The sequence below is a fragment of the Bacillus rossius genome, chromosome 2, assembly GCF_032445375.1.
Source record: "Bacillus rossius redtenbacheri isolate Brsri chromosome 2, Brsri_v3, whole genome shotgun sequence".
NCBI classification, from domain to species: Eukaryota; Metazoa; Arthropoda; class Insecta; order Phasmatodea; family Bacillidae; genus Bacillus; species Bacillus rossius.
Genome location: NC_086331.1, coordinates 127,320,588 through 127,336,381, shown reverse-complemented (window position 1 = coordinate 127,336,381; position 15,794 = coordinate 127,320,588). Strand labels below are relative to the sequence as shown.

Sequence of the window (15,794 nt, the reverse complement as noted above, 5' to 3'; positions counted from 1 at the left end):
AAAATAAATTATTTAAGAATATAAAAATTAACCATCTTCACAACGACTTGCAATTTTCGAGTATATACTACTACAATGTTTAAACAGTAAAACATCCATAAAAATTACCCATACATATATTGAAATTGTAATATGAAAACAGGAATGTAGAGGCCAAGCCTTGAACTGACATGATCCAGTCACTCAGACACGCGACGGAGTAAATCGAGTCAGCCCCAGGTTAGGTTAGGTTGGTTCCTTTGGGATTAAGAGCCACTGGAAACAGGTTGAAGGCAATGCGCGTCTCTGTTTTGACAGCGCGCGCTCGTAACCCAGAGGAACAGCAGCGAGCCCAGAAAATGTGCAGATTTTAGCCAGGCAGGGAGGGCGGGTGGATATACACTGCATCGGTAGCAAAGCGAGGGCGTAGCACAGAACACGCACCTTTCCCCTCACCCCGCACGACCAAGACCAATAAATAAATAGAGATTTATTAGTTCCCAGCCAGCATCAAAGCCATCATAATTCGCACCTGTGACGTGTACCACTCTCGCTGCAGATGGAAGGCCGTCATAGCAAGCTTCCCCCAGAGGGTCGCGGGGATTCCAACCGCTGCCTGGCAGGCACTCGCAGACACCCGCAGACACTCGCAGACACCCACAGACACTCGCAGACACCCACAGACACCCACAAACACACACAGACATCCACAGACACCCACAGACACCCGCAGACACCCACAGAGACCCGCAGACACCCACAGACACCCACAAACACACACAGACACCCACAGACACCCGCAAAAACCCGCACACCCACAGAGACCCGCAGACACCCACAAACACACACAGACACCCACAGAGACCCGCAGACACCCGCAGGCACCCGCAGACACCCGCATACACCCACAGACACTCGCAGACACCCACATACACCTAAAGACACCCGCAGACAGCCACAGACACCCATAGACACCCACAAACACACACAGACATCCACAGACACCCATAGACACTCGCAGACACACACAGACACTCATAGACACCCACATACATCCGCAGACACCCATAGACACCCACAAACACACACAGACATCCACAGAACCCACAGACACCCACAGACACCTGCAGACACCCACAGACACCCACAAACACCTGCAGACACCCATAGACAACCACAAACACCCATAGACACCCAGAGACACCCAGAGACACCCATACGTTGTGTTGTCCATCATATATTTTATCTTCTTCGTTGTGTTCGTATATTTGCTGCGTTGTCCAGGTTTTGTTTTCTGTTTGCATTAACTGTCATTGTTTAAAACTGTTTCGTCGTTGTTAGCTCACTGTGTGCGTCTGTGCCGTTATTATTTTTTCATGATTAAATTCCTTCCATGGAATTGTTGTTCTGTCTGGTGTTTAAGTTTGAATGTGTTCGTCTGTGCTGACGTCGTTGTGTTATCCATAATACCTGTTTGGGTTATTCGATGGATTTATCTGTTTGACATCAGTTGATTTAGGTTTGTTTTATGTAGGTCTATGTTTTCACTTTTATTTCTTATTGAAGTTGGACAGGGGATGAACGAGAGTCCTCAAACAAAGCTACATGGGAAAAGAAAACGTCAGGACATGTTTAATTTTAGTTAGTAAAAAGTGTAGTGTATGACTTCATTACATAAATTTGAATGTAGTTTATGTATTAAAAAAACAAACGCACCCTTTTACAGAAAATAATAAAAACAAACAAACAGAAATATGTATTTTTGGCTACGGCAGTCGCCAGTTACTACACTGCCACGACTGCTAATTCTCACCAGGTATTTAATTTAATTTTATTTTTGGTGGGGGGATGGGGGAGAAAAATGGTAAAATGTAAATACGTACAAATTTCAAAAACAGCACCCTCATTTGTTTGCATTTATTTGTTGCAGTAATTTTTTTAAGTATGTCCAATTATTTCTGCTCTCTTTCTACTGATTTTTTTTTTGTATTTTTGACTGCTGCAAAAGTTCAAGTCTCTACATTTAAGGTGTGGAGATCTCTTTTGTTTTGCCATTCTCTTAAAAAGCCACCTTAATCACACCAGGTCTCACATGACTCTGCTGTGAGTTGGTTTTCGTGTTCACATCATGTGAGGTTGAAGGTGATACGTTGATGGCATTCAATGGTCCTGTACATTTGTTTTAGAGATCCGGGTTCATTAAACTGTTGTGGTTTGCTATTTATATAGGTACACTAAAGCAACACCCTGAATTTTAGTTAATCTAGGATTTCCCTCGACCCCCAGAATTAAAAACTGCTTCTTCCACTCCTTTAACTTTTTTTTTAATTTCCAGTAGTCTTAGTATCAGTTTTTTAAATGTGATTTTTCATGTTTTTAATAATGTTATTCATGTACGAATGAGTGACTTTGATTCCAGTAGCAAGACTGTATTCCGGAACTAATAGATCCCAAGCGTGTTTATTCTCTGCCATCATTTTGGGTACATTCCTGTAATAATACCGAGTGTTCTCAAAGTAACTTAACAAACGAAGCCCCGTCGGCGAATTTTTTTTGCCTTTCTAGATCATAGTCAGAATGTTCACTAGAAGACATGATTACCCAACTAACACAAATTAAAAGACAAAGGGCTTAGAGAATGTAAAACGTGAGTTAGTAAAGACCACCTTACAAACAGATCAAGTGTTCCTAGTGAGGTCAACACACAATTGAGGTGGAAGGTGAAAGCGATGCGACAACAGTCAAGTTACTACCACCCCCCAGTTACAGCAACATAGTAGTAGTTGTTGGTACAGAATTTATAGGAGCACTACTTCCAGGCTAGTTGTAAACTACTAGTTATAGCTTCGGTTTGTTCACAACGATTTGAGTTGATGCTGAAACTTCCTAGTAGTAACTAGTTTTATTCACTACACCCTATGCATTTCTGCCACTGCGGATAAAAACTTCCGGTAGCTATTTTTATTGGGCTAAATATTCTTTCATATAATGCACAATGCAGAGCTCTCAAAATTGTAATAAGTAAACAAATCGAGATCGATCTCTTAACCAAGTAATCTAGAAGTAATCACCGAGCAGAAACTGCAACAGCACAGTGTGACACCGGATTAATGCTACGACCACACAGGACGCTATGCTCGCTATGCTCGCTATGTTCGCGATGTTCGCTACGCGAATAAAATATAGCCAACTGCATCTCAGGTGCCACTGGCCACACCAAGTTGTGTTCGCTGTGTTCGCTATGTTCGCTATGTTCGCTACGCGAATAAAATATAGCCAGCTGCATCTCAGGTGCCACTGGCCACACCAAGTTGTGTTCGCTGTGTTCGCTATGTTCGCTATGCTCGCTATGTTCACGATGTTCGCTACGCGAATAAAATATAGCCAGCTGCATCTCAGGTGCCACTGGCCACACCAAGTTGTGTTCGCTGTGTTCGCTATGTTCGCGATTTTCGCTATGTTCGCGATGTTCGCTACGCGAATAAAATATAGCCAGTTGCATCTCAGGCACCACTGGCCACACCAAGCTGTGTTCGCTGTGTTCGCTATGTTCGCTATGTTCGCTACGCGAGTAAAATATAGCAGGCTGCATCTCAGGTGCCACGGGCCACACCAAGCTGTGTTCGCTGTGTTCGCTGTGTTCGCTGTGTTCGCTATGTTCGCTATGTTCGCGATGTTCGCTACGCGAATAAAATATAGCCAGCTGCATCTCAGGTGCCACTGGCCACACCAAGTTGTGTTCGCTGTGTTCGCTGTGTTCGCTATGCTCGCTATGTTCACGATGTTCGCTACGCGAATAAAATATAGCCAGCTGCATCTCAGGTGCCACTGGCCACACCAAGCTGTGTTCTCTGTGTTCGCTATGTTCGCTACTCGAGTAAAATATAGCCAGCTGCATCTCAAGTGTCACTGGCCACACCAAGTTGTGTTCGATGTGTACGCTGTGTTCGCTATGTTTTTGCGACGTCACCAGGTGTTTGGTTCTCGGGTACTGTTCTAAACGTCGCTGCATCTCAGCGCATGCGCAGATAACCAAACACCTGTTTTCGAGCGGAATTGGGCTGTTACTTCTACGTTTGCTTTTTATGAAAAAAAATTTTTTTCTCAAAATTGCGCTTTAAATAGTCAAGTCGACGGAAAAGTTCATTGAAGAAGTACGAAAATACCCACATTTGTGGAATGAATCGACGAAAGAACATAGAAGGCAGGACATGCGGGACAATGCCTGGGGTTTGATTTCAAGGGAACACCATCGAGCTGAGTTGTATTTATGTTGAAATGTTCCACAAATAATTGGTTTTCGTCCTCACTCGCAACTGCTTCTTCAAATTATTTTCTTTTTAAGATTGACTTCACGAACCCATTTTTTTTTTGACGTTTACGTCCTGCGAGCGCCAGCAGAACACTGTCGACGTCCTCGTCGGAACGATCACTCGAACGCGGCGAACGCGGCGAACACGGCGAACGCTGCGAACACGGCGAACGCGGCGAACACGGCGAACGCTGCGAACACGGCGAACACGGTGAACGCTGCGAACGCGGCGAACACGGCGAACATGGTGAACGCGGCGAACACGGCGAACGCGGCGAACGCTGCGAACACGGCGAACGCGGCGAACACGGCGAACATGGCGAACACGGTGAACTCTGCGAACGCTGCGAACATGGCGAACGGTGCGAACATAGTGAACACGGCGAACACGGCGAACGCTGCGAACGCGGCGAACGCGGCGAACGCGGCGAACACGGCGAAAACGGCGAACACGGCGAACGCTGAGAACGCGGCGAACGCTGCGAACATAGCGAACATGGCGAACACGGCGAACGCTGCGAACACGGCGAACGCTGCGAACGCGGCGAACGCTGCGAACATAGCGAACATGGCACACAGCGAACGCTGCTAACACGGCGAACGCTGCGAACACGGCGAACGCGGCGAACACGGCGAACGCTGCGAACACGGCGAACACGGCGAACGCTGTGAACACGGCGAACGCGGCGAGCAAGCCACGCCAGCGGATACCTCTCGACGGTGACGGCGGCCAGGTTGAGCACGGACGCGACGGCCGACAGCAGCTCGGCGTACACGGCCAGCTTGCACACGGCGCCCGCCTCGTCCCACTGCAGCACGAAGTACTGCAGCGCCTGCAGCGGCGCGCCGGCGCACAGCAGCAGCAGGTCGGCGCCGGCGAGGCTGGCGAGGAACAGGTGCGTCTTGCTGCGGTGCGAGCGCTCCGAGGCGGCCACGCCCACCACCGCCAGGTTGCCCGCCACGCCGACCAGCAGCGCCGCCGCGTGCGCCGCCACGATGTCCGCGAAGTAGGGGTTGCTGGCCGAGGGCCGCAGCATCTCCTCCGGGTCGCCCATGTAGATGGCGCGCCGGTCGTCGCGCGAGCTGTTGGCGGCCGCCATGCCGGCACCGGCTGCAACCCAGGAGCGCCGCGGTCACCACGAGCCAGTTCTGCCCACCCGGGGGGCTGCATTCTGTCCCCTTTCGTGCTTCTGGTGGCGGTAGTGCAGCTGGGCAGAAACTGGAGAGGCACCCTCTCTGATTTCTTAAAATGTTTCCTTTCATACTTTTGGTGGCGGTAGTGCAGCTGGGCAAAAACTGGAGAGGCACCCTTTCCGATTTCTCAAAATGTTTCGGTTTTAATGCAAATATGCACTGGAAAGGTATCCCATCGGAAAGTCTACCTTTCATACTTTTGGTGGCGGTAGTGCAGCTGGGAAGAAACTGGAGAGGCACCCTCTCCGATTTATTAAAATTTTGCGGTTATAATGCAAATATGCGCTGGAAAGTTATCCCCTCGGAAAGGATACCTTTAAGGATTTTCTGTACTATGACACAGCAGAAAATAAAATTGGAAATGTAACCTTTCAAAATTTTGCTCTTTCATAGTCCAATCGAACTCATAACTTAAAAATTAAGAAAGTTTTTTTTTACATTTCATTTGAAGTAGTTTTGAATCATGTCGTAAGTAACGATCCATAGGTTAAGATCATAAGCAATATAATAAAAATACTTAAAAATATTGTTAACGGTTGGTTGGGTTAGTATAGCTACATTAAAAATACTATGAAATCATGTGATACTTTTCCAGTGCATATTTGTATTAAACCCGAAACATTTTAAGAATTCGGAAATGGTATCTTTCCAGTTTATACCCAGCTACACTACCGCCACAAAAAGTATGAAAGGTACCCTTTCCAAGGGGAAACAATTCTATTGTCCCTGCCACCTTAGGCAGAAGTCACATTTGCGAACTAAAGATAAGAAAAAAGTCATACGTTCTCATACAAATTCATACCTACACTTTCGATAAAAACCCTATCTCAAGTATAAATGTAAAAAAATAACAATAATATTTTGTGTAGCCAAATACTATGAAATTACGAAATTCAAACATCATCAATTAATAAGAAAATTTTTAACTTAAAAATAAAGGTGATAATATAGTGTTATCATCTATCTACTTATTACTCATACTGCACCAGTAATGTAATTTATCAATTACAGCTAAAAAAGAATAGTTGACTTGATGTAAGTTTTTGGACATACGCCATTGCTAAGAACTTTTTCTGTTGAAGAAAAACTAATAAATAAAATAAATAAATAAAAATAAAAATAAAAATACTCAAAAAAAGATACAAAAAACACACAAAATTAAGCAAACAATTGCTGTTGTCAACAAGGATATGAACACCACAAAATATTCCGAAACAGGAATATGGTCAGCAAACAAAGAAAAAACAAAGAAAAATGTACTAAGAGAACGAAAAAATCCCCACAAATGATGACAACACAAAAATATTGAAACCCAAAATAATTCAGCACAACAGTTGAAGCGAGACAAAAAACATGACAAAACGAAAAAACAAACAAATACAATAGTTTTACCTAAACAGACTAACTATTGTATTTGTTTGTTTATTTGTTTGTTTTTTCGTTTTGTCATGTTTTTTGTCTCGCTTCAACTGTTCTGCTGAATTATTTTGGGTTTCAATATTTTTGTGTTGTCATCATTTGTGGGGATTTTTTCGTTCTCTTAGTAAATTTTTCTTTGTTTTTTCTTTGTTTGCTGACCATATTCCTGTTTCGGAATATTTTGTGGTGTTCATATCCTTGTTGACAACAGCAATTGTTTGCTTAATTTTGTGTGTTTTTTGTATCTTTTTTTGAGTATTTTTATTTTTATTTTTATTTATTTATTTTATTTATTAGTTTTTCTTCAACAGAAAAAGTTCTTAGCAATGGCGTATGTCCAAAAACTTACATCAAGTCATGCACTCCCATTGTACAAATCTTTTAAAGATAACAAGAATAGTTGATTTTTATACCACGCCACATTGTAGCCAATCACATTAGTTATGAAAAAGGAAGAAGCCAGAAGGTAAAAATAAAAAAATAAAACACATTTATTGGTTTAACTTGAACATAAGAATTTACTTTGACATCGAAAGTATCCCAGCCGGACATCCTTTTGCAATGGATACTTTCCCCGCCGCTGCCTCTGGAAATGCGTCTATCGGCCGAGCTATAGCGCATAGTTTGAATGACTGAATATTTAACACGAAATATTTAATTTAAAAAACGTTATAAATTTACTGATACCTTAAATACATTTATAATAACAAAAAAATAATGTAATGGGCCTATTACAAAGTTCACAAGATGGTTTAAGTCTAGTTTTCTCATGAAACTCTCAGCTGAAAGAGTAGCAAAGAGTTTAATGTCCACTTCGATATCACATTTTGGCATACCCCAGAAATTAACAACCGATCAGGATAGAACGTTTTATAGCATTTTGTTCTCAGATCTGAAATATTTACTTCGTTCCGAAACATTAACCTCACTTAACCTCAAATAGCATGCTCGTGTGCCAAAACTACACTTGGAAGTCCTCCGTCATTTGCCAACTCCTGCACCACTCCCCGTGGGTGGAGATCCTTCCTGTGTTCTCGTTTGATTTGTATTGCTCTATGAGAGAAGATATCAACCGATCCAGCGCTGAGATGCTCTATAGCAGCCTGCCTTCAACCCGATTTCCTAGAGAGATCATTCGGATTTGGTGATTGGTTGGTAAATGTGCAACAATGGGCATCGAATATTGTGTTGATGTGTGTGGATCTGTGTTAATGAGCGTGTGTATGTGTGTTGAAATGTATTAAAGTTAACATAGATGTGTGTATCAGTGTGGTTCGATGTATGCATAGTCGAGTGTCTATTCGTGTGGATTTTTATGCTGGTCGTGTATTAGTTTGTGTGATGTGTAGTGATTTTTGTCTGAAATTTTGTCTAGTGTAGATACCTACAGATTTCACATAAGCCTGCCATAACTGTCATATGTGAAGACGAAACTATACTGTATATTGTAATTAACGTCGCATCATTAGGTTCTGAGATACTGCACGAACTTGCAGTTAGTTTGCCTCAAACCACAAGGAATATAAACACAGAATTAGACGTTCTTCCACAGTCCTCTAAGTCCATTATGACTATCAAAACACAATGTAAATTTATATTAAAAATACGCATGCATAGCAACACGAATATATTAATTTAACATTATGCTTTTTTTGAATTGTTATTTAGACGAAAAGTCAATCATAGAATCCAACCTATCTTTAAATCATAGTGTCCCAATGATATTTTTCAATTATAGAATCCTACCAATCTATGCCAAGCACGGTATCCCATGTGTTCTTGGCAATCATTTTATGCCTCTGATCCTTCTTTTAGCTGTTACCAGATTTTTAGGGATGCTCCCTGTAATTTATCTGCTCACAGTCCATTACAGTCACAATGTAAATGCGTGTGGACATGGTGGTGGCCGCGAATGTTATATGATGGTAGTCCATGGGTTATGTGGAGCGAAATAAAAAGCCAAATGTCTTCATGTAGCCGAATGATGGTGAACTAATGGCAATGAGTTGGCATATGTTGGTGGTCTTCGAGCTTAATGTAGCCAGGTAGAGTGCCAAATGTAAGTTTGGATCCGAACGATGGTTGTCTAATGATCGTGCATTGGTGTATGTGGGTGGCCTAATTGTCTATGTATATACAAATGATGATGACATGGTCGTGTGTTGGCACGGGGTTGACGAAATGCGTGCGAATATGAGTGTAAGGATGATCAATTGGTGACAATGACTGCGAGGATGTCTGAATGCGTGCGACAGTAGCTGCGAAGGTATCCTCGATCCGTGATGTTCACCGATGTGCGCAAATGATCGTCGATGTGCAACGTTGTGTGCGAAAATGAGTGTAAATAAGTGAAGGTAAATACGAGTGTGAAGAAGAATTTCGTTGCGAGACGATGAGTGCGAAGATGAGTTTTTAAGTGTGAAATGATGTTAAGTGTAGATGCCTGTGAAGAGGCATGTTGACGTGAGTCGACGAGCGAAAGGTAAGTGCGAAGATGCATGTTGTAATTGAATAAATATGTGTAGCTAAGTACGCAGTTGAATTAAGCTAATTTATACCTGTATTGAACTATATGTTATGCTGTATGGAGACTGTGTCTATACGATTTTTTTGTCTAAAACTCTCAGGTAATTCCATACAGTAGGCCTTATGGTTCAGAGACACGATTAATATGCTTTTGCTGTGTCATATTATTTGGTAGATAGCTAGAAAGATAGCTAGCAAGATGGCGGACAACATGACAGCTTACCGATCGGGTGGTTGACACTAGTGTTGGCTAGTGATGTGATTCTCTCAGTAGGATACGATCGCTAATATACGGTATGCTCCAACTGCTCCAACTCTCTTTGACTCAAACTGTATTTTGCTTCATCAGCTACAAAGACAATAGGCTACACGGCTACGAGGCTACAAGGCTACAAGGCTACAAGTCTACGAGGCTACAAGTCTACCAGGCTACAAGGCCACGAGTCTACAGGACGACTAGGCTACAAGTATTCAAGGTTCCAATGTATTTGGCTCCACCCTCTACAGCGACATTTGGCTACACGGCTATGAGTCTATAAGGTGCCAACCGGCTACAATCGCTCCATTCAGCAGTTCGAGTTAATTTATCTAATGCAAAAGAATATGTTGCAAGTATTCCCGATTCTTATAACAGTTGGCGTCACACACTGTGTTATACAGGTAGTCGTTCTTTCACTAACGTTCGCCATAGAAGGTGGGCGTCGCTAGACATAAGCATTTCTAGCATTAAAAGTACAGATATTCAATATGGCAGCCGTAAAGAAAAGTGCACCGATGACGTCTAACACGTCCAAGTTGGCGACTATAACTAAAAGTGCAACGTTTTGATTCAAATTTGGCGGGTGTGATGCAAGCAAGGAATATATATATATATATAACCATATCTAAGCATTTAAAAAACTGTTTTCAAGGTCATTTCACAACCAGAATTCAGGCCATAACTGATAAAAGATCAAGTTGAAAGGTCAAAGATCAAGGCTGTCCCAGGATCGGCTTTGATACACTACTGATTAGCACTAGTGATTCAAGTACCTAAATATAAATATTGGGATTACACCTTCTGTACTTTAAGCGAGATAAGTTTAGTGGTTAGCTAAGTGTAGTTAATTACTTTTATTTCTAGCTATTTAGGGAATAGTAGCTATTGCGCAGATTTAATCGACAGTATTTTCAAATGATTTAGTATCTCAGACCATGATTTTGGTACTTAAATGGCTATTTCTAATCGCTGTTCAGTAAGGGGATCATGGACGCATGAACGCAAAAAGATCCAATTACTTGATGTTCGAAAAGTCTGTGACATACTCACGAAAAAGGCGCTCGAAGTTGGCTTGAAACACTGTGACGGTTGTCATTCTTACAGTCCAGTGCGCACACCTGGAAGGAAATGTCCTCCAAACTGTATGGCAAGTCATTCCTACACTCCAGTGAGCACACCTAGAGGGCAATGTCCACCAAACTGTATGGCAAGTCATTCCTACACTCCAGTGCGCACACCTAGAGGGCAATGTCCTCTAAACTATCTGTCAAGTCTATCCTACACTCCAGTGCGCACACCTGGAGGGCAATGTCCTCCAAACTATCTGGCAAGTCATTCCTACACTCCAGTGCGCACACCTGATAGGCAATGTCCTCCAAACTATCTGGAAAGTTATTCCTACACTCCAGTGCGCACGCACCTGGAGGGCAATGTCTTCCAGACTATCTGGCAAGTCATTTCTACACTCCAGTGCGCACACCTGGAGGGCAATGTCCTCCAAACTATCTGGCAAGTTATTCTTACACTCCAGTACGCACACCTAGAGGGCAATGTCCTCCAAACTATATGGCAAGTCATTCCTACACTCCAGTGCGCACACCTGGAGGGCAATGTCCTCCAAACTATATGGCAAGTCATTCCTACACTCCAGTGCGCACACCTGATAGGCAATGTCCTCCAAACTATCTGGCAAGTCATTCTTACACTCCAGTGCGCACACCTGGAGGGCAATGTCCTCCAAACTATATGGTAAGTCATTCCTACACTCCAGTGCGCACACCTGGAGGGCAATGTCCTCCAAACTATATGGAAAGTCATTCCAACACTCCAGTGCGCACACCTGGAGGGCAATGTCCACCAAACTATCTGGCAAGTCATTCCTACACTCCAGTGCGCACACCTGGAGGGCAATGTCCTATAAACTATCTGGCTAGTCATTCTTACACTCCATTGCTCACACCTGGAGGGCAATGTCCTCCAAAATATCTGGCAAGTCATTCCTACACTCCAGTGCGCACACCTGCAGGGCAATGTCCTTAAAACTATCTGGCAAGTCATTTCTACACTCCAGTGCGCATGCACCTGGAGGGCAATGTCTTCCAAACTATCTGGCAAGTCATTCCTACACTCCAGTGCGCACACCTGGAGGGAAATGTCTTCTAGACTATCTGGCAAGTCATTCCTACACTCCAGTGCGCACACCTGCAGGGCAATGTCCTTAAAACTATCTGGCAAGTCATTCCTACACTCCAGTGCGCATGCACCTGGAGGGCAATGTCTTCCAAACTATCTGGCAAGTCATTCCTACACTCCAGTGCGCACACCTGGAGGGAAATGTCTTCTAGACTATCTGGCAAGTCATTCCTACACTCCAGTGCGCACACCTGGAGGGCAATGTCCTACAAACTATCTGGCTAGTCATTCTTACACTCCATTACGCACACCTGGAGGGCAATGTCCTCCAAAATATCTGGCAAGTCATTCCTACACTCCAGTGCGCATGCACCTGGAGGGCAATGTCTTCCAGACTATCTCGCAAGTCATTCCTACACTCCAGTGCACACACCTGCTGGGCAATGTCCTCCGAACTATCTGGCAAGTCATTCCTACACTCCAGTGCGCACACCTGGAGGGCAATGTCCTCCAAACTATCTGGCAAGTCATTCTTACACTCCAGTGCGCACACCTGGAGGGCAATGTCCTCCAAACTATCTGGCAAGTCATTCCTACACTCCAGTGCGCACACCTGGAGGGAAATGTCTTCTAGACTATCTGGCAAGTCATTCCTACACTCCAGTGCGCACACCTGGAGGGCAATGTCCTATAAACTATCTGGCAAGTCATTCTTACACTCCATTGCGCACACCTGGAGGGCAATGTCCTCCAAAATATCTGGCAAGTCATTCCTACACTCCAGTGCGCACACCTGCAGGGCAATGTCCTTAAAACTATCTGGCAAGTCATTTCTACACTCCAGTGCGCATGCACCTGGAGGGCAATGTCCACCAAACTATCTGGAAAGTCATTCCTACACTCCAGTGCGCACACCTGGAGGGAAATGTCTTCTAGACTATCTGGCAAGTCATTCCTACACTCCAGTGCGCACACCTGGAGGGCAATGTCCTACAAACTATCTGGCTAGTCATTCTTACACTCCATTGAGCACACCTGGAGGGCAATGTCCTCCAAAATTTCTGGCAAGTCATTCCTACACTCCAGTGCGCACACCTGCAGGGCAATGTCCTTAAAACTATGTGGCAAGTCATTTATACACTCCAGTGCGCATTCACCTGGAGGGCAATGTCTTCCAAACTATCTGGCAAGTCATTCCTACACTTTAGTGCGCACACCTGGAGGGCAATGTTCTCCAAACTATCTGGCAAGTCATTCTTACACTCCATTGCGCACACCTGGAGGGCAATGTCCTCTGAACTATCTGGCAAGTCATTCCTCATTCTCCAAAAACATTCAGTCTTAATGCACCAGTCCAAATGCGCGGCAAGATTCGTGGCAAGGATTAGCTGGTCCCTGAATACACAACTTATTGCAAATATAGGTATCCGGGTGACCTCTGTGACGGACTGCACGCGCATTCCGAGCGCATGGTCGTGGCAATTGCGAGGGTTAAAAATACCCTCCTTCGTGAAATATGACGCAGCGGTAAACTTTACTGCTGGAGGATTCAGGATGGCAGCGAGGGCACACCGATAAAAAAAGGAAGCTGGGAAACTTGACGTCTCAAGCCCAGATCGGACTGTACCATCGCCTGAGCTCGTATAAGAAGTAGCAGGAAAAAAATGTGAAATTTTATACGGTTTTTCACAGAGGCTTAGGCGACACGACATCGAAGATCACAGTGAACTCTGAAAAAACTTTGACTCAGTAAAGTGCTCATAAATCTGAGGACATGAACCCGCTACCCTCATCCCACGAGGTCCTCTGAAGTAGTAGCTATAAGTATATGGATTTTATGCCTCATCTTCAGGGTATTCATGTAAGTTATCTTTGTCTCCCAAAAGTGACCACAGGAATTGGTCATGATTTTTTGTAAAACGAACCATCCCAGCATACGCATGGTGTGATTTTGGGGAACGACAAACATTGAAGTCAGCACGGCTGGTCCGAGATTTCAACTCAGATCATATCTTCCCAAATGCGAGTCTGGTGATCTACCACTTCACCACTTCCTTGTGTGCCTAGGCTTGTGAATTTGTTTGTTGAGTCAACGCTTAACCACTGTCACCAAGCCTGCATTTTGTGAGTAATGGAAAACGTGATCGATCTTAGATTCGTAGCGAAATTTTGGGAACGTCATGTTCCGTGTTTTGTAATGCCTTCTGACCGCCATTATCGGGTGTTATTTGTGTTTCTCTCAGAAAGCGATCGATTTTTATTCGAGTGTCGTTGGTTCGAGTCCATCTCTAGATAAAGCTCAAACTCATGACCACCAAATTTGTAGCATCTTTTTTTGACGTGAAAAAGTACAATAAATCGATGAACGCCGGCTGCACGCAAGAAAAAGTGTCCCGTAACGCACATTGTCCCGTTACGCTGTGTCCCGTTACGCTCATTGTACGCTTGCGCCGCATCTATCTCTCTTCCACTCGATTGGAACAACCATCGATTTGACTTTTTCGAGGCACATTAAACTTGAAACACTCCCATTCGTTTCCTACTTTTCTTATCATCGTCCTATCCTTAACAGAATAACACAGATTGGAAGAAGTTAAATAGCAAACACGTGTAAAAGTTATATTTAAAAGAATCTCTTCGTTAAAGTAATAAACATATTTGAATTAATGAGTGCAAGTAAAAGTAAATTTATAAACTAAATTGTAGATTTCATTTCACTCGTTCTTTGTATACATACAAAATAGTGATAATTCAATAAAAATGATTCAATTTTATTCATAAAAGTATGCAATAATTTCATCAATGTTTTGTTATGACGCTGTCACGTTAAACTATCGTCCGTAAACCGACTTTACAGACAATCAATTTTTTTTTCCTGAACACTGCTGGAATGGAGCACATTTGATGCGAGATAAGAAGACCACTGCGCGCTATTAAAGCAACAACAACGGTGTCACTGTCCATACATAGCCAGCCCAGCGCTTGGAAATTTTTCTAATCATGGAGATGTAATTTCGTCTAGTTTATATCGCTATGGATTCACAATATAATCTTTCCAACAATAGTTCCATTGACCTAACATTTTTAAATTTATGGATCATAACTAGTTTACGTCTTAAATATTTACGTATGATACATGTTTCTTTAATTTTCTAATCTAAGGTAGTTTCCTTTGAGAGTAAAGGTATGCCATTCAAAAACTTTGTATTGTAGTTGATTGTTCAACACGTTTATGAGCAGAATATTTTGGATTAAATTCCCCGGTAAGACATGGCATGCAAATCTCCTTTGTAGTTTAGGGGGAAATTATAATGATTTGCATTAGCATCTGCTTAATGAATAGCGAATAGAAACATTCCTGAAACCGTTATACAAAAACATACTCAGTAATATTCAGTGTCCTTATTCATACATTTGAATGTTAGAAAAATTAATGTTTCTTATGTACCTAATGTACAATATAGTAAACACATGCTCGGAAAATAATTTCTGTTATTTTAAGTGTGGGTAACAATATTTGTGACTAAATAGTTAAAACTTTATTTAAAAAATAAAGGGGATAATAATACCAACAACATGAATAAAGGATTAACGATTGTAATTAATAAAACCTTATCCAGAATTTTTTTTGTATCACGTGATTACTAATTTTTTTACATTCATCAATATTGAAACAAATTTAAAGGGCCTATGTTTTGTAAGTTTCTTTTTATTTCATTGAATTAATCTATGAAGACATGTAACCTTGTAGGCCCTATTTTATGGACGACTGTATTTACACATTAATACACTCATCCGTTTGTGCTCTTAATTGTATGATTTCTACATCTTGAAACAATTTTTATATAAACTTACTTGAACTGCTCTATGCCATGTACGGTGGTCGTTTCAAAATTCTATATTTTTTAAATTAATTTTTAAAATATTTTTGAAATACTATTTTTGTTGAAGCGTGCTACTTGCGTAAGAGGG

General features: G+C 42.7%; 1 protein-coding gene across 2 annotated transcripts in view; it reads right to left on the bottom strand.

Annotated features, from left to right (window-relative positions):
- The window catches only part of LOC134529800 (galanin receptor type 2-like), a 66,266-nt gene that overhangs the window by 23,723 nt on the left and 26,749 nt on the right, over positions 1–15,794 (bottom strand). For both annotated transcript variants that reach the window (XM_063364252.1, XM_063364253.1), the window contains exon 3: positions 5,003–5,402. In XM_063364252.1, coding sequence (XP_063220322.1) covers positions 5,003–5,391 — 389 coding nt within the window. In that variant the 5' untranslated portion in view covers positions 5,392–5,402. The remainder of the gene's footprint in view (positions 1–5,002; positions 5,403–15,794) is intronic.